Raw genomic sequence first — 26,618 nt, forward strand, 5'->3', positions numbered from 1 at the left:
CAGCTGGGAAAGCGTCTCCAGGGCAACAGGGCCGCCCTCCCGCCTCGCTGAAGCCCGCGAGCGCCCCGCCCAGCCGCCCTCCCTGCCCGCGCCTGCGCACCGGCTGCTGGGCGGGAACTGGTCGCGTCCGGACCCGCGACGGCTCCCACCCGCCTTAGGCGGAATCAGCCGCGCCGCAGTCGGAGGAAATAGACGCGGGGCCTGAGGCTCATGGACTTGAGGTATTAGGCTGGTGCAGAAGTAATTGCGGCGGCCGGGCGCGGGGGCTCACGCCTGGAATCCCAGCACTTTGGGAGGCCGAGGCGGGCGGATCACCTGAGTCAGGAGGAGTTCAAGACCATCCTGGCCAACATGGTGAAACCCCATCTCTACTGAAAATACAAAAATTAGACGGGCGTGGTGGCGCGTGCCTGTAACCCCAGCTGCTCTGGAGGCTGAGGCAGAATAATCTATTGAACCCGGGAGGCGGAGGTTGCAGTGAGCCGAGATGGCGCCACTGCACTCCAGCCTGGCGACAGGGCGAGACTGCGTCTCAAAACAATAAAAAAAAAAAAAAGGAAGGAAGGAAAGAGACTTAGGGTGCACTCCCTGCTTTTAAAAATATATATTTTTTTATTTTTATTTTTTTAAACGAAGTCTCGCTGTATCACTCAGGCTGGAGTGCAGTGGCGCGATCTCGGCTCACTGCAACCTCCACCTCCCAGGTTCAAGCAATTCTCCTGCCTCAGCCTCCCGAGCAGCTGGGATTACAGGCGCGCCCCACCACAACCGGCTAATTTTTTTGTATTTTTATTAGAGACAGGGTTTCACCATATTGGCCAGGCTGGTCTCCAACTCCTGACCTCAGCTGATCCGCCCACCTTGGTCTCCCGAAGTGCTGGGATGACAGGCATGAGCCATCGCACTCTGCCGCATTCCCTGCTTATAAGCACCAGTCCCTGGTTCTGTTTTAGAAGCCTGTTGTATCTTGGCCTCTGCTAGCTTCAAAAACTAAGGCCCGATGAGGTAGCTCGTGCCTGTAATCCCTGTTTACTGGAGAGGCTGAAAGGGCAAGGATTCCTTTTTTTTTTTTCTTACTTGAGACAGGGTCTTGCTCTGTTGCTCAGGCTGGAGTGCAGTGGCACACTCACCGCTCACTTCAGCCTCGACCTCTTGGACTCAAGCAGTCCTCCCACCTCAGCCTCTGGAGTACCTGGGACTACAGGCGAATGCCACCGCGCGTGGCTAATCGTTTTAATTTTTGCAGAGACGGGATCTCGCTATGCTGCCCAGACTGGCATTGAACTGTTGGTCTTGGGCTCAAGCGATTATCCCACCTCAGCCTTCCAAAGTGCTGGGATTACAGGCATGAGCCATCATGGCCAGCTGAGATATTGTTTTTCGAATCGCTGTCATGTTCTGTAATATAACTATGCAGTTCCTGAAAGAATGGAGGCAAGAAGGAGTCAGCTAACCACTGTGAACTGTCTTAGTGCCAAGGACCGACCTTTCTCTCCTTGGGGTTCTGCTGACCCATCAGAATAGGGCTGAGCCAGTTTGGGGCTTGTGGAGATGATGTGTATGAGTGTGCATGCACTTGTGTGCGCATGCCTAGCATCCAAAACTAGATATAAATTATCTTTAAACTCTTCATTAGTTGGCGGGGCAAGGTGACTCGCACCTGTGATCTCAGCACTTTGGGAGGCCGAGGCGGGCGGATCATGAGGTCAGGAGATCAAGACCATCCTGGCTAACATTGTGAAACCTGGTCTCTACTAAAAATACAAAAATTAGCAGGGTGTGGTGGCATGTGCCTGTAATCCCAGCCACTTGGGAGGCTGAGGCAGGAGAATTGCTTGAACCAGGCAGTCGGAGCTTGCAGTGAGCCGAGATCACACCACTGCACTCCAGCATGAGACTCTATCAAAAAAAAAAAAAAATTCTCTGTGAGTTGTGTGGAGGTGTCAGTACCTTTCCCCAGCAAGAGAAGCTTCTCCATATCAGGCATATCCTAGCCATGACCCTGAAACTAACCAGCCAAGAGGGAAATGTGAGACAAGCCCAGGCAAGCTTCCTGGATGTTGCATGCAGGAATAGGATGTGCTGTCTGGACTTGGAGACTTCCTGCCTGTTCAAGAGGCTGTGCCTCCTTGTGTCTCCCACAGGCCTGTGTGTCCACCTTCCCCATCCTGGCAGGCCTGCTAGGCCAGCAGCCCTGGAGAGGAAAGGGTGAGGTGGTGTTTGAAGGGACCTGCCTCCTATGAGCTCTGCTGGTTGGACTGTCGGATGACAGAACCGTGCCTCTGAGCCTGGGAGAGGGAGGCACCCCTCTGTTCTGGAAGCCCCCAGTGCTTCAGCAACTCCTCACTGAAGCAGACTAGTGGAGGAATCAAGCTGGGATCCAGGGGACTCAGGAGGGGATAGAGCAGCACCTGGGCCCCACATTCCCTTCCAACAGAGCCTGGGGTGCTCTGTTTCCGGGAGGTTGTTTTTTGTTTTTTGTTTTCTCGAGACAGAATCTCGCTCTGACCCCCAGCCTGGAGTGCAGTGGCATGATCTCGGCTCACTGCAACCTCCGCCTCTTGGGTTCAAGCAATTCTGCCTCAGCCTCCCGAGTAGCTGGGATTACAGGTGCACACCACCACACCTGGCTAATTTTTGTATTTTTTATAGAGACAGGGTTTCACCATGTTGGCCAGGCTGGTCTTGAACTTCTGACCTCACAATCTGCCTGCCTCGTGTGGGGAAAAGAAAGAGAGATCAGATTGTTACTGTGTCTGTGTAGAAAGAAGTAGACATAGGAGACTCCATTTTGTTCTGTTAATCTATAACCTTACCCCCAACCCCGTGCTCTCTGAAACATGTGCTGTGTCAACTCAGGGTTAAATGGATTAAGGGCTGTGCAAGATGTGCTTTGTTAAACAGATGCTTGAAGGCAGCATGCTCGTTAAGAGTCATCACCACTCCTTAATCTCAAGTACCCAGGGACACAAACACTGCGGAAGGCCCGCAGGGACCTCTGCCTAGGAAGGCCAGGTATTGTCCAAGGTTTCTCCCCATATGATAGTCTGAAATATGGCCTCGTGGGAAGGGAAAGACCTGACCATCCCGCAGCCCGACACCCGTAAAGGGTCTGTGCTGAGGAGGATTAGTATAAGAGGAAGGCATGCCTCTTTGCAGTTGAGACAAGAGGAAGGCATCTGTCTCCTGCCCGTCCCTGGGCAATGGAATGTCTCTGTGTAAAACCCGATTGTACGTTCCATCTACTGAGATAGGGAAAAACCACCTTAGGGCTGGAGGTGGGACATGTGGGCAACAATACTGCTCTGTAAGGCACTGAGATGTTTATGTGTATACATATCTAAAGCACAGCACTTAATTCTTTACCTTGTCTATGATGCAGAGAGACCTTTGTTCACGTGTTTATCTGCTGACCTTCTCTCCACTATTATCCTATGACCCTGCCACGTCCCCCTCTCTGAGAAACACCCAAGAATGATCAATAAATACTAAGGGAACTCAGAGGCTGGCGGGATCCTCCGTATGCTGAACGCTGGTCCCCTGGGTCCCCTTATTTCTTTCTCTATACTTTGTCTCTGTGTCTTTTTCTTTTCCAAGTCTCTCGTTCCACCTAATGAGAAACACCCACAGGTGTGGAGGGGCAACCCACCCCTTCACCTTGGACTCCTAAAGTGCTGGGATTACAGGCGTGAGCCACCGCACCCGGCCTTTTTTTTTTTTTTTTTTTGTGAGACAGAGTCTCTGTCCCCCAGGCTGGAGTGCAGTGGTGCAATCTCGGCTCACTGCAACCTCTGTCTCCTGGTTTCAAGCAATTCTCCTGCTTCAGCCTCCGAATAGCTGGGATTACCGACATGCTCCACTACGCCCATATAATTTTTGTATTTTTTGTGGAGCTGAAGTTTCACTATGTTGGCCAGGCTAGTCTCAAACTCCTGACCTCTGGTGATCCACCCACCGTGGCCTCCCAAAGTGCTGGGATTACAGGTGTGAGCCACCGCGCCTGGCCAGAGCCTGGGGTTCTCAAACTCGTTTCTGGGGCCCGCCCACCACTTTTCTTGCCAGTGCCCATCTTCCAGGTTCCTCCCAGGCTGCTTCTGCCTGCCTTGTTCTCTTCCTATCCGTCATACCACACTCTCCCACCAGCATCTTCTTCATTCCGCTCTGACTCTTCTTACCACCCAGCCCGACCTGACTGAAAACCCCGCAGTGGGAGAGCAGGAGGCCCCTGCTTCTAGGTGCCATGTGAGAAGCGGCTGTGAGGTCGGGTTGGATGGCTCACGCCTGTAATCCCAGCCCTTTGGGAGGCCGAGGTGGGCGGATCACAAGGTCAGGAGTTCGAGACCAGCCTGGCCAATATGGTGAAACCCCGTCTCTACTAAAAGTACAAAAAAAAAAAAGCCAGGTGTGGTGGCAGGTGCCTGTAATCCCAGCCACTCAGGAGGCTGAGGCAGGAGAATCGAACTCGGGAGGCAGAGGTTGCAGTGAGCCAAGATCGTGCCACTGCACTCCAGCCTGGGCAACAGAGCGAGACTCCATAAAAAAGAAAAAGATTTAATTGGCTCACAGTTCTGCAGGTGTTACAGGAAGCATAGCACCCACATCACTCAGCTTCTGGGGAGGCCTCAGAGAGCTTTTACTCATGGCAGCAGGTGAAGAGGGGGCAGGCGAGAGAGGCCAGGGGTGCCACACGCTTCTAAATGACCAGATCTCGCGGGAACCCACTATCACAAAGACAGCTCTGAGCCGTGAGGGATCCGCCTCATGATCCACACACCTTCTGCCAGGCCCCACTTCTAGCACTGGGGATCACAATTCAACATGAGATTCGGGTGGGGACAGATATCCAAACTGTGTGGACAGAGGTGATGCTCCTCTGCTTGTTGAACTCTTGAACACTAGTGAAGAGAACGCTGGTGTATTAGTCTGCCAGGCTGCTCCTCAGGCTCTAGTTGTTGAACTCTTGAACACTAGCGAAGAGAACGCTGGTGTATTAGTCTGCCAGGCTGCTCCTCAGGCTCTAGTTGTTGAACTCTTGAACACTAGCGAAGAGAACGCTGGTGTATTAGTCTGCCAGGCTGCTGTTACAGAATACCATGAACTGGGCCACTTAAGCAACAGAAATAGATTTTCTCACAGTGCTGGAGGCTAGAAGTCCAAGATCCAGGTGCCAGCAGATTTGGTGTCTCCTGAGGCCTCGCCCCTGCGCTTGCAGACAGCCGCCTTCTCACTGGGTCCTCACAGGGCCTTTTTCTTTGAGCCAGTGTAGAGAGCTCTGTTCTTTCTTCCTCTTTTTATAAGCACACCAGTCCTATTTAATTAGGGTCCCACCCTATGGCCTCATTTAATCGTTTGTTGTTTTTATTTTTTTTTTAAGACGAGGTCTCACTGTGTTGCCCAGGTTAGTCTCAAACCCCTGATCACAAGTGATCTTCCCACATTGGCCTCCCAAAGTGCTCAGATTACAGGTGTGAGCCATTGCGCTCAGTCTCATTTAACCTTAATTACTAATTTAAAGGTGCCATCATGGCCAGGCATGGTGGCTCACACCTGTAATCTCAGCACTTTCGGATGCCGAGGTGGATGGATCACTTGCAGCCAGGGGTTCAAAACCAGCCTGGCCCACATGGTGAAACCCCCGTCTCTACTAAAAATACAAAAATTAGCTGGGTGTGGTGGCACATGCCTGTAATCCCAGCTACTCAGGAGGCTGAGGCAGGAGAATCACTTGAACCTGGGAGGTGGAGGTTGCAGTGAGCCGAGATCGCGCCACTGCACTCCAGCCTGGGTGACAGAGCGAGACTGTCTCAAAAAAAAAAAAAAGTGCCACCACCAAAGACTCACATTGGGGGTTAGGGCTTCAACCTACAGATTTGAAGGAAACATTATTTAGTCCACAATAACTGGAGAAGTTGAATTTAGAAGATGGGGGTTGGGGCCAGGCACATTGACTCATGCCTGTAATCCAGCGCTTTGGGAGACCAAGGTGGGAGGATCACTTGAGGTCAGGAGTTCAAGACCAGACTGGGCAATGTAGCGAGACTCCATCTCTACAGAAAATTAAAAAATTAGCCAGGTGTAGTGGTGTGTGCCTGTAGTCCCAGCTACTTGGAGGCTGAGGCAGGAGGATCGCTTAAGTGCATGGGTTGTAGGTTACAGTAAGCTATGATTGTGCCGCTGTACTCCAGACAGGGGACCAGAGCAAGACCCTGTCTCAGCAACAACAAAAAAACAGGAAGATAGGGGGTCAGGTGCTGACTTCACCTTAACTTCACTGTGTGCTTTTACAGCAAGCCTGTTACCCTCTGCGAGCCTCAACTTCCCTATGTGTAACAAATGGCCAATTTTATGGGATTGTCAAGAAGCTGAAATGAGACCCTGGCTGGAGGATATTTTATGGACTATAAGTTCCTACACAATTATAATGACTTAGTTATTTATCCTATCCATGGATCACCTGGAAGTTTACAGTGTGATTTAAAATGCATTCTGTCATTCCACCGACCTGCAGTGAATTTTGTTGTCGTTATTACTCCAGGGATACCTAAAGGGGAAGTTTGCTCATAATTCGTACCCACTCCGTGTAGAAAGGATTCAAGGCAGCCGATGATGAAAACCCCCATGCTTGCAAGTGAAGGTTCTGCCTGTCACTCCTCGCAGAGGCTGCAGAAAAGGCCCAGGAGGCTGTTGATGACATGAACGACCACCAGGAGAAGCTGGAGCAGGCTGATGCACAGAAGGGCGGAGAAGAGGGACACGTGCCAGACAACAGCTGCAGAGGGCTCCAGGCAGATGGAGTTCCAGAGCCAACGGTCATACAGATAATTCCTATCCCAAAAAATAAGGAGACCACGAATCAGGCGATAAGTAAGGAAAGCCAAACAGGCAACCCCAGTAGAAAACTGGGGTCTCCCCTGACCGGGTCATGGGACTGGGCTCGTGAGGGTGACCATTACTGCTCCATTTGCAATTTTCTGAGTATCAGAGGAGCAAGATGCTAGGATGTGTGACCCAAAGGAGTTTGTAGTTCATCTGTGTGTCTTTTTGTCTCTCTCTCTCTGTCTGAAAAGACCAAGCCCAAGCCTCCACCCATTTACCTATTATGCAGGTCTTTGAATGGGTAACCATATTTCCAAGCCTGTGTCTGATTGAAGGACGAAACATCAAACATGCAAAAAGGACCATCTTTCAGAGCAACTCCAGAAGTGACAAAGCAAATCAGGGCTCCAAGTAAAGCCAGGCCACTTGACAACAGAGCAGTAAGCACCTGCGGAGGGAGGGAGAAACGCTGAGCTAAGACGGGGTCGCGGCTGGGGAGCCTGTGGGGCGGTCTGCACAGGTCTGACTTCTCTGGTCTCAGGTGTTCTTCCGTCCTGTCACAGGGGAGAATTCTGTCCATGGCACGCCCTTTGAAGCATAATCCAAGGTGGGGAGGCCAGTGAGGGGTTTCCAGGAGAGAAAGGACCAAGAAGCAGAATCGCAGGCCCTGGATCTCCCTAACTCCATGAGTTCGCCTGAGCTGCTTAGCAGCTTGGCATCACAAACCTTTTGCAGATTATGGCCATTCAGCCTCTGAGCTAAAGAGGCAGGTTATCACAGGCCCACCTCTGACTCTTATAGGAAAAGCTGCATTTTCAAAAGTTCCAGGTTCCCAACTCTGATTCTTCTCTATTTCAAATCAAGGATAAAAAAAAAGGAAGGGAGGGAAGGAAGGAAAGAAAGAAAGGAGGAAAGAAGGGAAGGAGAGAAGTGGAAAGAAAGGAGGGAAAGAAGGGAGAGAAACAGCGAGAGAGAAGCTGCAGCCAAACTCTGAAATGACCCCACTTGTGTCGCTGCGTTTCTCCAGCCAAGAGCTTTCTTGGCCATCAGTCTGTGCTCTCACTGCCCTCCCAGAAAATAACTGGGTTTCCTTCCTTGACAGGTTTCTAGCCTGCTTTTGTATTGGCTTCTTTCTCGTTCCTTCCTTCCCTTCCTTCCTTCCTTCTCTCTCTTTCTTTCTTTTTGAGACAGAGTCTCGCTCTGTCACCCAGGCTGGAGTGCAGTGGCACGATCTCAGCTCACTGCAACCTCCGCCTCTGAGTTCAAGCGATTCTCCTGCCTCGGCCTCCCAAGTAGCTGGGACTACAAGCGTGCGCCACCACACCTAGCTAATTTTTGTATTTTTAGTAGAAATGGGGTTCCACTGTGTTGGTCAGACTGGTCTCAATCTCCTGACCTTGTGATCCACCTGCTTCATTCTCCCAAAGTGCTAGGATTACAGGCGTGAGCCACCGTGCCCGGCCCATATTGGATTCTTTCTTAGGGTTCTAGATTTTTTTCTCCCTCCCCCAAAAATGCCGATTTTAAAAATGCGAATAACACCTACATAGTGTTTTTCTGCAGAGTCATGGAGTCAGTCTCCCACTGAGGTCAAGCTGGTTTGGAGTTGGGAAGGGATCGGAGAAAGCTGCATAAGTTTTGACTCTGAGTTAAAAGATTCAAGATGAATCAGTAAGCCTAGAGCAGTGGTTCCCAAAACGGGGCCCCTGCCCAGCTGCATCACATCACCTGAGAACCTGTTAGAAATGCAAAACTTCCCCCCAATCCTGAATCAGAAACTCTGGGGAGGGAGCCCAGCAATCTGTGTTCCGGCAAAAGCCCTCCAGGTGATTCTGATGCACATTCAAGCGTCAGAACTACGTGCCTCGGGGAAAACCAGATGGGACTGAGAACAGACAGTGAATGAAATGTAAGTGTTTATTTATTTATCTATTTACTTATTTATTTATTTATTTTGAAACAGACTCTCGCTCTGTCACCCAAGCTGTAGTGCAGTGGCGCCATCTCGGCTCACTACAACCTCTGCCTCCCGGGTTCAAGAGATTTTCCTGCCTCAGCCTCCTGAGTTGCTGGGATTACAGGCGCCCGCCACCACGCCCAGCTAATTTTTGTATTTTTGGTAGAGATGGGGTTTCACCATGTTGGCCAGGCTGGTCTCAAACTCCTGACTTCAGGTGATCTACCCATCTCGGCCTCCCAAAGTGCTGGGATTACAGGTGTGAGCCACCGCGCCCAGCCTATATTTAATTTTTTAACATGTAACTGAGTCAGTGGGCTTCCCAACATGTGGGCTGCAGATATCAGAGCAGGCTGTGGAGTTACCGTAAGGCCACAGATTCATGTCTGAGAACAAGTGTGTGTGTGTGTGTGTGTGTGTTTGTTACACACACATATACTAAGATCTTTTAAGTTTATACAGTTGCTGCTGTAATTAATAAGGTAGAAATTTATTCTGGGCCTCAGTTTATCTGTAACATGGAGGGGTTAGATTAGAATCTAGTGATTAGATGATATCTGGAAAACTTTCCTGTTCTAAGAAAATATTAGTTAAAATAACTAGGAAAATTTCCATCAATGACACATGATTACAGCGTCATAACTCATGTCCATATTGTCCAACACACTAAGAGAATAACAGTTCCTCACACTGGTACAGATGCCTGGGTCCTCACACTGGTACAGATGTCTGGGTCCTCACACTGGTACAGACGCCTGGGTCCTCACACTGGTACAGACGCCTGGGTCCTCACACTAGTACAGACGTCTGGGTCCTCACACTGGTACAGACGTCTGGGCTTCACTAAGCACTACTCCCTTGACTTGATCAGCTCCCATTTTACAGATGAAAGCCTGAAACTGGAAAGATGAAGCAACTTGCCCAAGAACTTAGCGTTATTGAGGGTCACAGTGAGGACCTGACTTCAGGCCCCAAGACCAAAATTGCCTCTTTACCACCCTGCATCTAGAGTAATAGAGGTGGAGACATTCTCGGTGTTAGAAGAGTGGAATCTGGTGCTTACGCTTCGACAGAGCCCACTCGTACTGAAGCAGCCGTATCTCCAGCCCATCAAGGAGATGAGGATAGCTGCAGTGAGTACCTGCAGGGGAGAGAAGAATGTTGAGATGGGGAAATTGACTTTGCCAGCTGTTTCCAGGTGCTGCCCACAGCTGTTAGAGTGGCTGGCACCTCACATGAACTCGATCGTCCCGTTGACTCTGACTCTGGGGACCCACATTGGTATGACTAGCCTGATCTAACGCTGTGGATGTTAACTTTCACATCCGACCTGCATGGTCCCAAGCCAGTCTTCCTGTCTCTTAGAGCTTCTGCAGACCCAAGACCAGCTTGTTAGAATAAACTTTTCTGCAAGGAATCAAAACACTCTTCCCATGCCACCTTCCTGCTCCCTGCCAGGGTCTCTTTGAGCGTTCACATTCAGGGAACCCCAGACACTTACCATGAGGCCTCCTCCCCAGAGCCCAGTTCCCAGCATGGCATGCCTGCCAATGAGGCCCCTCAACAGGTAGGTCACATCCCAGTTAGGAAAGAGGAGTGCCATGTTGGCCCCAGCAGCAAACAGGGCTGCAGTCCCAAGGCTCAGTCCCAGGATACGGGAGCAAGTCCGTGAGCTTGCCGGCGTGCAGGGAGAGGACACCATCCTGGAACAGATAGAAAGGGAGTTGCAGCAGCTCTGCTGTGGGGGGATGGGGAAGGGAACTCCAGCAGCATATGATGGGTGGGGGAAACAGACTACAGAAACCACCACCTTCCAGGGTCAGACCAATGAGAGCCAAGCAACCTGCTTAAAAACTTTGCTCGTTATGAATCTTCCCCAGTGACTAGGATTTAATTGTTTCCTTTTCTGCTAACCCCTGTTCACACATACATAGTTTGCATTCCATCATATTTTGTCTATGCCTCTATTACAGCCAGTGATTATTTCTGACAAAAAGAAATGTTGAAAGGTGTCTTCATGATGTCCATTGTCTCCACTTCTGTTCAACGTTGTCCTGGTCCTAGCCAGTGCAATACGAAAATAAAAGGAAGCAAAAGCCATACAGATAGGAAAGAAAGAAGTAATATTATCGGCCGGACATGGTGGCTCACGCCTGTAATCCCAGCACTTTGGGAGGCTGAGGCGGGCGGATCACAAAGTCAGGAGTTCAAGACCAGCCTGGCCAACATGGTGAAACCCCGTCTCTACTAAAAATACAAAAATTAGCTGGGCACAGTGGTGGGCGCCTGTAATCCCAGCTACTGGGGAGACTGAGGCAGAAGAATTGCTTGAACCCGGGAGGCAGAGGTTGCAGTGAGCTGAGATCATGCCACTGCACTCCAGCCTGGGTGACACAGCAAGACTCCATCTTAAAAAAAAAAATAACATTGTTATTATTCACAAATAATGTGATCACATTATGTAGAAAATCCTAGATTATTAGAATTAACAGCTGAGTGTAGCAAGGTCATAGAATAAAAGATTAATATACAAAAATTCTATTGTATTTCTATATACAAGCAATGACAAATTGAGGATTGAAATTAAAATATATCATTTACAATAGCATAAAAATATAATATGTATGGATGAATTTAACAAAATATTTGCAAGACCTATATAGTAAGAATTGCAAAGCATTGCTGAGAAAATTAATGGAGACCTAAATAAATGGAGACAGATACCATGTTCCTGAACCAGAAGACTCAAAATAGTTAACATGTTCTCCCTAAATTAATGCAAAGATTTAAAGCAATATCAGTCAAAATCCTAGGAGAGTTTTGTTATAGAAATTGACAAACTGAATCTAAATTTATATGGAAATGCAAAGCAATTGTGAAGATTAGCCAAAGCAATTCTGAAAAACAAACAAAGCTGGAGAACTTAGGCCATGTGATTTCAAGACTTACAAAGCTATAGTAATTGAAGACACTGAAGCCACGTGTAAGGAAACACATGGACTACTGGAACAGGCTGGAGCTCAGAAACAGACCCGGTCCAGGAAAAATGATTTTTTTTTTTTCTTGAGACTGGGTCTCGCTCTGTCGCTCAGGCTGGAGTGTAGTGGCACGATCTCAGCTCACTGCAACCTCTGCCTCCCAGGTTCAAGCGATTCTCCTGCCTCAGCCTCCCAAGTAGCTGGGATTACAGGTGCCCGCCACCATGCCCGGCTAATTTTTTTTGTATTTTTAGTAGAGACGGGGTTTCACCGTGTTAGCCAGGACGGTCTTGATCTCCTGACCTCGTGATCCGCCTGCCTCGGGCTCCCAAAGTGCTGGGATTACAGGCATGAGCCACCGCGCCCTGGCCGATAAACGATTTTTTAAGAAGATGACAATTCAGCGGGAAAAAGTCTCTTCCACAAATGGTGCCGGAACAATGCATATGCAAAACACAACTGCCTTCACTATTACTTCACAACATATTCAAAAATTCACTTGAAATGGAGCATGAGTCTAAAAGATTTATAAAATTTCTAGAATAAAACAAAGGAGAAAAACACTGGGACCTTGGGTTAGATAAAGGTTTCTTACTAAAATGCAAAAAGTGCAATCCACAAAACATGATTAATCAGACGGCTTAAAAATTTAAATGTCAGCTGAGTGCTTGCCTATAATCCCAGCTACTCGGAGGCTGAGGCAGGAAAATCGCTTGAACCCAGGAGGCAGAGGCTGCAGTGAGCTGAGATCATGCCACTGCACTCCAGCCTGGGCGACAAGAGCAAGCGACTCCATCAAAAAAAAAAAAAATCATGCTAAAAGAAATAAGCCAGACACTAAAGGACAAATATTGTATGATTCCATTTATATGAAATATTCAAAATAACAACTTTATAGAGAAAGAAAGTAGACTGGAGGTTATCAGGGACTGTGGGGAAGAGAGAATGGGGAGTTATTATTTAATGGTTACAGAGATTTTCGGGTTTTGTTTTGTTTTGTTTTGTTTGAGACAGTCTTGCTCTGTCAGCCAGGCTGGAGTGCAGTGGCGCAATCTCAGCTCACTGCAACCTCTGCCTCCTGGGCTCAAGCAATTCTCCTGCCTCAGCCTCCCAAGTAGCTGGGACTACAGGCATGTGCCACCACGCCTGGCTAATTTTTGTATTTTTAGTAGAGACGGGGTTTCACCATGTTGGCCAGGCTGGTCTTGAACTCCTGACCTCAGGTGATCTGCCCGCCTCGGCCTCCCGAAGTGCTGGGATGACAGGCGTGAGCCCCCGCGCACGGCGGTTTTGGGGGTTTTTTAGAGATGCACTCTCACTATGTTACCCCAGCTGGTCTTCAGCTCCTGGACTCAAATGATCCTCCAGCCTGAGCCTCCAGAGTAGCTATGACCAGATCTGGGCCACTGCCCACAGTTTAAGGGTTACAGACTTTCTGTCTGGGGTGAAGAAAAGTTTTGGAAATAGATAATGGTAATGGTTACACATCATTGCAAATGTAATTAATGTCACTGAATTGTACACTTTAAAATGGTTAAAATGACAAATCTGATGTTACATACTTTACCACAATAAAAAATCAGTTAAAAAATTTGTAATTACCCAAATACTTATCAGTAATCAATAGGTGAATCAAGACAAATTGTGTTACCCATACAAATGAGTTCTATTAGGTAATAAAATGAGTAAATTTCTGCTACATATAACATGGATGAATCTCAAAAGCATTGTGTTAAGTGAAAGAAGTCAGAAACAAAAGACTACTCACATGTTTCTATATATACGAAATTCTAGAAAAGGCGAAACTTTTAACAGAGAGCAGATGAGTGGTTGCCACGGGCTGAGAATGGGAAAGAGGATTAGTATGGGGCATGGGAAGCTTTCTGAAGGGGTGGAAGCGTTCTGTGTCTAGATTCTGGTGGTGAATACATAACTGTACGTATTGACAAAACTCATTAAACTTTGCACTTAAAATAGGTGAATTTTATTGAATTTTAACTATATATCAATAAAGCTGATTACAATTAAAATGTCATATCTAGATAAATTATCAAATGCCTCTTCCACTCCTTTTCTTATATTCCTCTGTCCCTTTCTCTCTTTTATATTTTCATTGATATGTGAACTTCTTGTTTTTTAGAAAAATATGAATTAAGGCCGAGCACGGTGACTTACACCTGTAATCCCAGCACTTTGGGAGGCCAAGGCAGGTGGATCGCCTGATGTCAGGAGTTTGAGATGAGCCTGGTCAACATGGTGAAACCGTGTCTCTATTAAAAAATACAAAAAATTTGCTGAACGTGGTGGCAGGCACCTGTAATCCCAGCTACTCGGGAGGCTGAGGCAGGAGAATCGCTTGAGCCCAGGAGGCAGAGGTTGCAGTGAGCTGAGATTGTGCCATTGCACTCCAGCCCAGGAAACGACTGAAGCTCTATCTCAAAAAAAAAAAAAATATATATATATATATATGAATATATGAATTAAAATAGGACTAGTAATATTTGGGCAGACTCCTGTCAGTGTGGATGTGAAAAACGTCGGCATCATGACACCCCCAGGAAGTAGCCTGTCCCCACCGTGCAGTTCAGTTACATGTCTGTCTCCCCTTAAGGCTCTTTATTTATTTTTTATTGAAAAAAAATTATTTTTAGCCAGGTGCAGTGGCTCACGCCTGTAATCCCAGCACTTTGGGAGGCCAAGGCGGGCAGATCACCTGAGGTCAGGAGTTCAAGACCAGCCTGGCCATCGTGGCGAAACCCCATCTCTACTAAAAATACAAAACTAGCCGGGCGTGGTGGCGCATGCCTGTAATCCCAGCTACTCGGAAGGCTGAGGCGGGAGAATCACTTGAACCCAGGAGGTGGAGGTTGCAGTGAGCCGAGATCACGCCACTGCACTCCAGCCTGGACAACAAGAGTGAAACTCCGTCTCAGAAGAAAAAAAAAAGTAATACAGGTGAGGTCTCCTTACGTGGCCCAGGCTGGTCTCAAACTCCTTGGCTCAAGGGCCCTCCCACCTCAGCCTCCCAAAGTGCTGGGATGACAGGCGTGAGCCACTGCACTTGGCCCCTTGAGGCTCTTGACACTCCTATAACACATTGCTTTGCACCTAATCAGAAAATATGTGTATAGAGGCCGGGCACGGTGGCTCATGCCTGTAACCCCAGCACTTTGGGAGGCTGAGGTGGGTGGATCACGAGGTCAGGAGTTTCTGACCAGCCTGGCCAACATGGTGAAACCCTGTCTCTACTAAAAATACAAAAAAGTTAGCTGCACATGGTGGCGGGTGCCTGTGGTCCCAGCTACTTGGGAGGCTGAGGCAGTAGAATGGCGTGAACCTGGGGGGGCCGAGATCACGCCAGTGCACTCCAGCCTGGGCAAGAGAGTGAGACTCGGTCTCAAAAAAAAAAAAAAAAAAAAAAATTAACGGCGTGGTGGTGTGCGCCTGTAATCCAAGCTACTCAGGAGCTTGAGGCAAGAGAATCACTTGAGCCCGAGAGGCAGAGGTGGCAGTGAGCCCAGATCACGCCACTGCACTCCAGCCTGGTTGACAGAGCAAAAGAGAGACAGAGAGAGAGAGAGAGGAGGAGAGAGGGAGGGAGGAAGGAAGGAAGGAAGGAAAGGAAAGGAAGGAAAGGAAGGAAGGAAAGAGGAAGGGGAAGGGAAGAAAAAAATATATATATATAAAGATATGGATCAGAGGCTCAATATATATATGCACACACACATATATATCATACACATATAATGTATAATGTGTGTATATATGTGTGTACATACACACACAGTAGTCCCCCATATCTGCAGGGGATATGTTCCAAGAGCTTCAGCGGATATCTGAAACCACAGATCATACCAAACTCTATATTCAGATGCTTCTCCACTTATGATGGGGTTGTACTCCTATAAACCCATTGTAAGTCAAAATATCCTAAGTCCAAAAGGCATTTAATGCTGGCAACACAGTAGACAGTCCCTGACTCAACAATGGTTCAACTTACAATTTTTTTTTTTTTTTTTGAGACAGGGTCTTGCTCTGTCACCCAGGCTGGAGTGCAGTAGCACAATCATGGTTCACTGCAGCCCTGATCTGGGCTCAAGTGATCCTCCCACCTCAGTCTCTCGGATAGCTGAGACCGCACGCATGTGCCACCATACCTGGCTAATGTTTTAGTTCTATAGAGACAGGGTCTCACTATGTTGCCCAAGCTGATCTCAAACTCCTGGCCTCAAGTGATCCTCTCACCTCCACCTCCCAAAATGTTGGGATTACAGGCGTGAGCCACCACGCCCGGCCCCAACTTACTTTTGACTTTGTGATGGTGCAAAAGCAATGAGTATTCAGTAGAAACCGTAATCCCATCACAAAGTGTAAGGAGTTAACTTATGATGGAGTTAGGTCCCTAGAAACCTGTCGTAAAGTTGGAAACTTAGAAGTCAAACCACCATAAGTAGACGACTGTCTGTACTATGCTTTTTCCTATACATACATATCCGTAATAAAGTTTAATTTATAAATCAGGCATAGTAAGAAGTTCACAACAATAATAATAAAATAGAACAGTTATAACAACATACTGTAATGCAAGTTATGTGAATGTGGCCTTTCTCACTGAAAATATTTTATGTAAGTTCTTTGAACTGCAGTTGACCACAGATAGCTAAAACTTCGGAAAGCAAAGCTTCAGTTAAGGGGGGATTACTTTACATCACACATAAATAATGAAATATTTCACAGCATAAAGAATTAAACATTGGGAGAGGGCCAGGACTGAAAAACTATCTGTAGGTACTGTGCTCACTACCTGAGTGACGGGAATCACTCATACCCTAACCTCAACATCACACAATAGACACCTGGAACAAACCTGCATATGTATCCCCGGATCTAAAATAAAAGTTGAAATTACATTTTTAAAATTTGCATTAAAGGCCAGGCACGGTGGCTCACGCCTGTAATCCCAGCACTGTGGGAGGCCGAGGCGGGCGGATCACTTGAGGTCAGGAGTTCAAAACAGCCTGGCCAACACGGCGAAACTCCATCTCTACTAAAAATACAAAACTTAGCTGGGAATGGTGGTGTGTTGCCTGTAATCCCAGCTACTCAGGAGGCTGAGGCAGGAGAATCACCTGAACCCAGGAGGCAGAGGTTGCAGTGAGCCAAGATCACGCCACTGCACTCCAGCCTGGACCACAGATCGAGACTCCGTCTCAAAAAAAAAAAAAAAATTGCATTAAAAAAGAATTAAACATAATGTGTAAAATATATTTGTAACTTGTGTGGGATAATTAACACCCATGTAAACACAACCAATGTAAAACATATGTCGTTACCCATCACATCATTGACACTCCAGGTGTGCCCTCTCCAATCCTGCCTTCTTTCTGGATTCCTTCCTAGGAACTACTATCCTATATTTCATCTTCATCATATTCTTTTAAAAACAGTTTTACAACTTAGGAACTCAAAATTTTTTTAGAAACTTGGTTAGTCGGGTGTTTTCTATTTTTTAAGACTGTAGCTTTTCTTTTCTTTTCTTTTTCTTTTTTTTTTTTTGAGACGGAGTCTTGCTCTGTCTCCCAGGCTGGAGCTCAGAAACAGACCCGGTCCAGGATAAATGATTTTTTTTTTTTTTGAGACGGAGTCTCGCTCTGTCGCTCAGGCTGGAGTGCAGTGGCACGATCTCAGCTCACTGCAACCTCCGCCTCCCGGGTTCAAGCAATTGTTCTGCCTCAGCCTCCCCAGTAGCTGGGATTACAGCTGCCCACCACCACACCCGGCTAATTTTTGTATTTTTAGTAGAGACGGGGTTTCACCATGTTGGCCAGGCTGGTCTTGAACTCCTGGTCTCAAGTGATCCTCCTGCCTCGGTTTCCCAAAGTGCTGGAATTACAGGCATGAGCCACCGAGCCCGGCCAGACTGTAGCTTATGGTAAAGAAGACAAGGGGAGGGGTGCACTGGGAGGGTAGGGTTAGGAGAGGGGAAGGGTGCCCTGGGAGGGTGGGTGTAGGAGAGGGGAGGGATGCCCTGAGAAGGTGGGGGTTAGAGAGGGGAGGGGTGCTCTGGGAGGGTGGGGGTAGGAGGAGAGGTGCCCTGGGAGGGTGGCCGGAGGAGAGGGGAGGGGTGCAAGGGGAGGGTTGGGGCAAGAGAGGGCAGGGGTGCTTGGGGAGGGGTTGTAGGAAAAAGGAGGGGTGCACTGGGAGGGTGGGGGTAGGAGAGAGGAGAAGTGCCCTGGGAGGTTGGGGGTAGGAGAGGGGAGGGGTACACTAGGAGGGTGGGGTTAGGAGAAGGGAGGGGTGCACTAGGAGGGTGGGGGTAGGAGGGGGGGTGCCCTGGTAGGGTGGGGGTAGGAGAGGGGAGGGGTACACTAGGAGGGTGGGGGTAGGAGAGGGGAGGGGTGCACTAGGAGGGTGGGGTTAGGAGAAGGGACGGATGCACTGGGAGGGTGGGGGTAGGAGAGGGGAGGGGTGCACTAGGAGGGTGGGGTTAGGAGAGGGGAGGGGTGCCCTGGGAGGGTGGGGTTAGGAGAAGGGAGGGGTGCCCTGGGAGGGTGGGGTTAGGAGAGGGGAGGGGTGCACTAGGAGGGTGGGGTTAGGAGAGGGGAGGGGTGCACTAGGAGGGTGGGGTTAGGAGAGGGGAGGGGTGCCCTGGGAGGGTGGGGTTAGGAGAAGGGAGGGGTGCCCTGGGAGGGTGGGGGTAGGAGAGGGGAGGGGTGCACGGGGAGGGTGTGGGTAGGAGAGGGGAGGTGGGCACTGGGAAGGTGTGTGTGGGTAGGAGAGGGGAGGGGTGCACTAGGAGGGTGGGGTTAGGAGAGGGGAGGGGTGCACTAGGAGGGTGGGGTTAGGAGAGGGGAGGGGTGCCCTGGGAGGGTGGGGTTAGGAGAAGGGAGGGGTGCCCTGGGAGGGTGGGGGTAGGAGAGGGGAGGGGTGAACTAGGAGGGTGGGGGTAGGAGAGGGGAGCGGTGCACGGGGAGGGTGGGGGCAGGATATGAAGCAACAGTGTCCCTTACCCCGGGGGCCCAAGGGTCCTGGGGCAGGGTGGGGTCAGGAATCGGGAGGGATGGGGTGTCTCTTCCCCCATCAGCCCTCTGGCTGACAGGCCACTGGACTCCTCAGTCACAGCCTCCTGGGAGCAGGCGCCTGTGGAGAACGGCCCCTCACAGCCTGCCCACACTGCTGCGATGCCCCCGCATGTCTGCACATCCTCCCTCCGAGACGGTCCCATCGTGCAGTGCGGGGCTTGCAGTGTGTAATTCTGTGTTGAGGCAAATTAACCACTCAGGGTGTTAACAACTCACAACTTTAATCCACTGCCCACCCAGATGTCTGACGGGGGCCCAAGGAAAGATGGGTGTGTGGTTGGCCTTTCAAGCGGGTGCTCTAGATCATGGGGCCAGGAGACGCCCTTGTGCAGGAATGCATTTAGTGCCTTCAAATCACACCACCTCGGAGAAAGCACTGTCTACACACTTCAACAACATCAACCCCCCTGACAATCTCTTCTACAGAAAATGTTCCCATCAGAAAAGTCTTTTTTTTTTTTTTTTTTTTTTTTTTTTTTTGAGACAGAATTTCACTCTTGTTGCCCAGGCTGGAATGCAATGGCACGGCCTCAGCTCACTGCAACCTCCGCCTCCTGGGTTCAAGTGATTCTCCTGCCTCAGACTCCTGAGTAGCTGGGATTACAGGTGCACACCACTACGCCCGGCTAATTTTGTATTTTTAGTAGAGACGGGGTTTCTCCAGGTTAGCCACGCTGGTCTTGAACTCCTGACTTCAGGTGATTCACCTGCCTCAGCCTCCCAAAGTGCTGGGATTATAGGCGTGAGCCACCGCGCCCAGCCCAGAAAACTCTTAAAGGGGAAACTAAAAATGATGGACAGTGAGGGAAAACTACCAGCTGGAGCATGGCTTTTGGATGAGTGGAATTCAGAGCCCTGGCTGTCCGCCAATCAAACACTAAAAGCAATTGCCGCACTGCGGCTTCGTGTGAATTTCACCTCCTCCTCCTGACTTTATTCCCCTAGAAATTATAACATTTGGAGAAACGCTTCCAAAAATGTGAACCAGGAGGTTAGCAAAGAGGTGGGCTAATTTGATATCTGAAGAGACAAGCAAGATCAGAAGGTAAAACCTTAAAACCAGGCTGTTGGGGAGTTCCTTGTTCTGTCCTGAGGTCCTGGCTAGGTGAGCACATCATCGGCTAGATGTCCGGGCAACAACAGAAGTGATCGGCTCAATTCCATGGAGGAAGAGACCGCACATTCTCTAAATCTGTCTCTCCCTCGCCACCCAGCAAGCCTTTTCTTTCATTCTTTCTTCAGTCGGATATTTATTAAGTGATCATTACCTGACAGGCACTTGCGGGGGCTAGGGATATAATGATGAAAAAGATGTAATCTCTTTCCTTGAGGAGCTTAAAGTCTAGTGGGGACACTGCTGACGCAAAAAGCAATTTTTTTTTTTTTTTTTTTTTTGAGACACAGTTTCGCTCTTGTTGCCCAGGCTGGAGTGCAGTGGCATGCTCTTGGCTCACTGCAACCTCCGCCTCTGCGGTTCAAGTTATTCTCCTGCCTCAGCCTCCCAAGTAGCTGGAATTACAGGCATGCACCACGCCAGGCTAATTTTGTATTTTTAGTAGTGACGGGTTTTTGCCATGTGGGTCAGGCTGGCCAAAAAGCAATTCTAATGAAGTGTGGTAAGAAATAGAGCAGACATGAGCAGGGCGGGAGAGGGCCCCTATCCCAGTAATGTCAGGTGACTATCAGGTGATGGTCAGGCGGTTGTTACACTGTCTTTCTAAAATAATACTGGTCACAGCCAGCGTTGGGAAAGACAGTCTCCCAATAGATAGAAAATACCTGAACCTGGTGATCAGCAGCTTCCTGATAAAAAAGCTCAGGAACTGGGCGAGTGGGCTCAAGCATATACACTAAGAAGCAAAACGGCAGAGTTTAGCTGGTGTGTGACCTTCCTCTGGTGCTGCTCCGCTGGTAAGGGAAAAACGCCTCAAGTGAGCATGCGCACGACTTCAGTAAACACACTGCGCATGCGGCCCCTCCCAAGTGCCTGTGCGGCAGGCAGGCACCCGGCCTTGCAACCACGTGCAGACAGCCCATCCCAAGGGAAGATCGGGGGGAAGAGACGGAGACCCCGGAACTATCCCAATGTTGAAAACCCAAGTCAGGGGCCGAACAGCACACTTGGGTGTCCCAAGTCACGCACTTGGCCCTTTTCCAAGTGTACTTTACTTCCTTTCATTCCTGCTCAAAAACTTTTTAATAAACCTTCACTCCTGCTCTAAAACTTGCTTCGGCCTCTCCCTCTGCCTTAAACCCCCTTCTGCCCCTCAGCTGAATCTCTCCCCCGAGAAGGCAAGGATTGAGTCTGCTGCAGACTCGCTGGCTTCACAGCTAGTAACAGTAAGTACCAGGCAGGGGCATCCAACTTAAGGTGTCACGGAAGCACATGGAGGAACCTAATCCTATCTGGCAGAAGCAAAACGAAGCCTCCCGGAGGAAGGGCTGCCCATGCCCAAACTTGATGGACAATGAGATACTAGGCAGGAAGAGTATCCTAGGTGCAAAGGCCAGAAGTTGAAGACTGAGGCAACAGGAGAAGGTAAGGGAATTGCGCAGTCACACAGCCGCCAAGCTGCAGAGCCGGGGTCGCTGGAGTGGAAGCGTGCACTCTCATCTGTGAGGCTGGGCTGTTCCCTGGCCGTCACCTCACCCGCTCATCTCTGCTTACCTGCATCTGGTGTCAAGAATCAGAATGGGAGAGACAGAACCTGGAGAAAGGCTGCGTCTTCAGAGTGGGGCTCCACTCCTGCAGCCCCAGGGCTGGACCTGAAGGTTGTCTTTCCAGGACTCTTTCCAGGAGGGCCAGGGAGGCTCCGTATATACGTAGAGGTCACCCAGGCGTGTGTCTGTGTGCGCCCCCACGCCCCTGCCCACAGGCCTGCATTGAAGGCGCTTCCGCTCCCCGGAGAGCCCTGTCCTGATGACCCACCCTCTGCTCATTTTCATGTGATTCTAAGGCAGGAAACGGGAGGCATGGCCTCATGAGCTCCGCTGTCCTGATGAGTCACTGGATGCACCCGTGAGAAACACCTCACCCTTCGCTCTCCCCAGGCAGCAACACTTGCCACACCCCAGCTGTTGCTGTCCTCATCTGCCACCCCGCGAAGAATTTCGGCTGTTTGGCAGAACAGCACCGAGCAGGGCAGCCACCCCTTTTTCCTCATCACTCTCCTTACCTTGCCGTTGGCTGACTCGATGTGTTGCATGGTTCCTGTACTAGACCTCTAACTTTTTTTTTTTTTTTTTGAGACAGGGTCTCACTCTGTCACCCAGGCTGGAGTGCAGTGGCGTGATCTCGGCTCACTGCAACCTCCGCCTCCCACACTCAAGCAATCCTCCCACCTCAGCCTCCTGAGTAGCTGGGATTACAGGCACCTGCCACCACGCCCGGCTAATCTTTGTATTTTTAATAGAGACGGGGTTTTGCCATTTTGGCCAGGCTGGTCTTGAACTCCTGACCTCAGGTGTTCGCCTCAGCCTCCCAAAGTGCTGAGATTACAGGTGTGAGCCACCGCACTCAGCCTCCTGTTTTGTTCAAGCCCCAGGCCACCATCATCTTGTACCATACTCTCACCAAATTGCTGAGGATTTTGTGGTGCTCTCTGCCTGGGAGATCCATGACCCTCTATGGACGAGCTCCTATTCAAGATTCAGTTCAAACATTCCCAGTGAAGTCTGCCAGGATTTCTTTACTCCAAGTTAGGTACTTCTTTCTCTATGCTCCCATTGCATTTTAAACATCTAGATATTATATACAGTAAAGTGCACAAATCTTTTCCTTTTTTTTGAGACAGTTTCACTCTTGTTCCCAGGCTGGAGTGCAGTGTCACAATCTCAGCTTACTGCAACCTCTGCCTCCCGGGTTCAAGCAATTCTCCTGCCTCAGCCTCCCGAGTAGCTGGGATTACAGGCACGCGCCACCATGCCTGGCTAATTTTGTATTTTTAGTAGAGACAGGGTTTCTCCATGTTGGTCAGGCTGGTCTCGAACTCCTGACCTCAGGCGATCCACCCGCCTCGGCCTCCCAAAGTGCTGGGATTACAGGTGTGAGCCAGCGTGCCCAGCCTAAAGTGCACAAATCTTAATGATAAAATCTGATGAATTTTTACATGTGTACCCTGGTGAACCAGCACAGAAATCAAGATACAGGACATTCCAAATCCCCAGAGGTTTCATTGTGTCTCCTGTCATTCGTATCCCTTGTCCCCAGTGTTAACTTTCATTTTGGCTCTTCTAATAATTGATTAGGTTTTAGTTCTTGAATTTCACATAAACGGAATTAAACAGTTTTGTTTTTTTTTTTTTTTTTTTAAAAAAAAAAAAAGGGTTTTGCTGTGTCATCCAGGCGGGAGTGCAGTGGCACAATCATGGCTCACTGCAGCCTTTTGCCTTCACAGGCTCAAGTGATCCTCACACTTCAGCCTCCTGAGTAGCTGGGACCACAGGCAAACGCTGATTTTTTTGTTTCGTGTAGAGATGGGGCCTCGCCATGTAGCTCAGTCTGGTCTCGAACTCCTAGGCTCAAGTGATCCTTCTGCCTCAGCCTCCCAAAGTGCTGGATTACAGGCGTGCGCCACCGCGCCCAGCCCAGCATGGCTTTTGTGTGTGGCTTTCTTCACTCAATATTCTATATGTAAGATTCATCCATCATGTAATTTATTCTTCTTTTATTGCTGAGTATTATTACATTGGATATTACAACTTTTTCTACTCTTAATGGACATTTATATTTTCAACTTTTGCTTGTTATAAATAATGCTGCTATGAATATTCTTCTGCATGTCTTTTGAAGGAACTATGTACTAATTTTTCCAGGGAATATTCTTAGGAGTAGGATTGCTATCATAGGGCAGGTGAATATTTAATTTTGGCAGATATTGCCAAACAGATTCCCAAAGTACTCCTACTAATTTACACACCCACTAGCAGTGTGTGACAGTTCCAGTTTCTACACATTCTCACAAACATTTTTAATTTTAGGCATTGTGGTAGGTGTTTAGTGTAATCTCCTTGTGTTTGAATTTGCATCTCCTTGATGAGTAAGCACCTTTTCATATACGTATTAGCCTTTCGAAGATCCTCTTTGAGAAGTTCCCGTCCATGGTTTTTGCCCATTTGTTATGCGTTATCTTTTTTTCTTACTGTTTTCTGGATCATTATAATTCCAGGTATGAGACCTTTATCAGGTAAATTTATTGTGAATGTTTTCCCCCAGTTTGTGGTTTGAATTTTTACTCTCTGTATTATGTCTTATTTTATTTTATTTTATTTTTTGAGACAGATTCTAGCTCTGTTGCCAGGCTAGAGTGCAGTGCCATGACGATCTTGGCTCACTGCAACCGCCATCTCCCGAGTAGCTGGGATTACAGGCATGAGCTGCCATGCCCAGCTAATTTTTGTATTTTTCGTAGAGACGGAGTTTCACCATGTTGGCCAGGATGGTCTCAATTTCCTGACCTCGTGATCCACCTGCCTCGGCTTCCCAAAGTGCTGGGATTACAGGCATGAGCCACCGCGCCCGGCCTTACTTACGTCTTTTCATGAAGGGAAAGTACTGATTTTAAGCTCCATTTATCTATCTTCTTTTACGGTCAATATTTTTGTGTCTGTTTAGGAAATCTTTGCCCACTTCCCACTGGAGTGTGACTCACTTCTTACTCCACAGCTGTGAGGTCCTTGCAGGCAGGGACTAACTCTTATGCTGCTCTGTATATTCTGAGCCTCACACAGAGCTTGAAACATGGTAGAAGCTCAAGAATGACTTGATGAATGAATTAATTCATGCAATGCATAATTCGTGCAACACAGTCTCTGCACGGAGATTTTACTTCCAATGACGAAAACAAACAATTACTGAGGAAACCCCTGATGCACATACATAAGACGCTATCGTTATGACTCTGGCTATCACAGTTCAATTTTTTAAAATAAAATTGGAACACTTCATTAATTTTCGTGTCATCCTTGCACAGGAACCACGTTAAACTTATCTGTATGGTCCCAATTTTAGTATATGTGTTGCCAAAGCAAGCACAGTTTAAGTCTTCTAAACTGTTTATGAGCTGCTTTCTATATAAGAATTTCTTTTTTTTTTTTGAGACGGAATCTTGCTCTGTTGCCCAGGCTGGAGTGCGGTGGTGCAATCTTGGCTCACTGCAACCTCCACCTCCCAGGTTCTAAGCAATTCTCCTGCCTCAGCCTCCTGAGTAGCTGGGATTACAGGTGCCCACCACCATGCCTGGCTAATTTTTGTATTTTTAGTAGAGACAGGGTTTTGCCATGTTGGCCAGGCTGGTCTTGAACTCCTGACCTCAAGTGATCCACCCGCCTCGGCCTCCCAAAGTGCTGGGATTACAGGCGTGAGCCACTGCACCTGGCCAGCAAAAGAGATTTCACATGCAGTGTCTGTTAGAACATCTCATATTTAGGCAATCAGAATAACTGAATGGCCGATTGCTGTATATCACTCAGATTTGTTTTTTTTTCTCTTGATACGGAGTCTTGTACTGTCACCCGAGCTGGAGTGCAATGGCACAGTCTTGGCTCACTGAAACCTCTGCCTCCTGGGTTCACTCGATTCTCCTGCCTCAGCCTCCCCAGTAGCTGGGATTACAGGCACACTGCCACACCCATCTAATTTAATTTTTTAATTTTTAAATTTTTAGTAGAGACAGGGTTTCACTATGTTGGTCAGGCTGCTCTCGAACTCCTGACCTTGTGTTCTGCCTACCTCGGCCTCCCAAAGTGCTAGGATTACAGGCGTGAGCCACCGCGCCTGGCCTAGCACTCAGATTTTTAGATGGTATCTCCGTGTCCAACCCAATGGCTTATGTAGATGTCATTAAAATGTTGCTTGTGGGACAAAGGAAAGTGCTGGAATTTGTTTTTAATCCCTTAAAGTGTCAAACTTAGTGTGGGGCTGGTGATGGCAGCTGTGGGTTTTTGCTCCTTAGGGTAAACTTGTGATGATTAATTCAATGATTATCTTATGAACAAGACACTTTTTTTTTTTTTTTTTTTGACACGGAGTCTCGCTCTGTCGCCCAGGCTGGAGTGCAGTGGCGCGATCTCGGCTCACTGCAAGCTCCGCCTCCCGGGTTCACACCATTCTCCTCCCTCAGCCTTTGGAGCAGCTGGGATTACAGGCACGTGCCACCATGACTGGCTAATTTTGGATTTTTAGTAGAGACAGGGTTTCTCCATGTTGGTCAGGCTGGTCTCGAACTCCTGACCTCAGGCGATCCACCCGCCTCGGCCTCCCAAAGTGCTGGGATTACAGGCGTGAGCCACCGCGCCCGGCTGAACGAGACACTTCTTTAAGAAATCATGTACTTGAGATAAACAGGTCTACTAAGGCTAGCGTTAGGACTATTTCTTCATTTCTCTGTGGTGAGCCTCCTAGGGCAACAGAGGCATGGTCGCTGCCATGAAAGAACTAAAGCATCACCTTTTTGCAGACGTGTTAATAATCGTGGATTGTGGCTCTGCTGGAGATGCAGCTACCTGCTGTTACTTTGTCGGTGATACTCCTAGGGAGGAGCAAATGGGAGTCTGAGGACATAAAAGACAAACAGGGCCTGGGCTGAGAAAATCAGTCATGCCACAAAAGGCTTCCTGAGGCTGAAAGATTTGGGAGACGGCCAGGTGCCGGTGACCCGCACCTGTAATCCCAGCACTTCGGGAGGCAGAGGCCGGTGGATCACTCTCACCGCCCAAGGGGTTCACTTGCCGGCTGCCTAGACAGAGCCGATTCATCATGACAGGGGAACTGCAGTAGAGAAAGAG

General features: G+C 48.8%; 1 protein-coding gene, 1 long non-coding RNA gene and 1 other non-coding gene across 5 annotated transcripts; 1 reads left to right on the forward strand and 2 right to left on the reverse strand.

Annotated features, from left to right (window-relative positions):
* The first annotated feature begins 71 nt into the window (after positions 1–71).
* LOC129032764 (uncharacterized) lies at positions 72–10,791 on the forward strand. 3 transcript variants are annotated; one of them, XR_010125611.1, is made up of 5 exons: positions 72–221; positions 6,288–6,864; positions 7,106–7,256; positions 8,367–8,725; positions 9,659–10,791. It is a non-coding gene; the product is annotated as an uncharacterized LOC129032764 (long non-coding RNA). The 3 variants fall into 3 exon arrangements; XR_008501454.2 differs by having other exon boundaries at positions 6,536–6,864; XR_010125610.1 differs by having other exon boundaries at positions 6,536–6,864; positions 8,380–8,725.
* TM4SF19 (transmembrane 4 L six family member 19) lies at positions 6,645–21,740 on the reverse strand. The gene is made up of 5 exons (XM_063661388.1): positions 21,502–21,740; positions 10,275–10,476; positions 9,837–9,914; positions 7,095–7,264; positions 6,645–6,825 (listed from the first exon to the last, which is right to left on the reverse strand). Exons 2-5 carry the CDS (start codon positions 10,473–10,475, stop codon positions 6,645–6,647), a joined length of 630 nt encoding a protein of 209 aa, XP_063517458.1. The 5' UTR covers position 10,476; positions 21,502–21,740.
* Positions 21,741–24,760: 3,020 nt separating this feature from the next.
* Positions 24,761–24,867, reverse strand: LOC129034340 (U6 spliceosomal RNA). Its single transcript, XR_008501843.1, has one exon. It is a non-coding gene; the product is annotated as a U6 spliceosomal RNA (small nuclear RNA).
* Between the last annotated feature and the right edge of the window lie 1,751 nt (positions 24,868–26,618).

Source organism: Pongo pygmaeus, chromosome 2 (assembly GCF_028885625.2).
Source record: "Pongo pygmaeus isolate AG05252 chromosome 2, NHGRI_mPonPyg2-v2.0_pri, whole genome shotgun sequence".
Taxonomy (NCBI): Eukaryota; Metazoa; Chordata; class Mammalia; order Primates; family Hominidae; genus Pongo; species Pongo pygmaeus.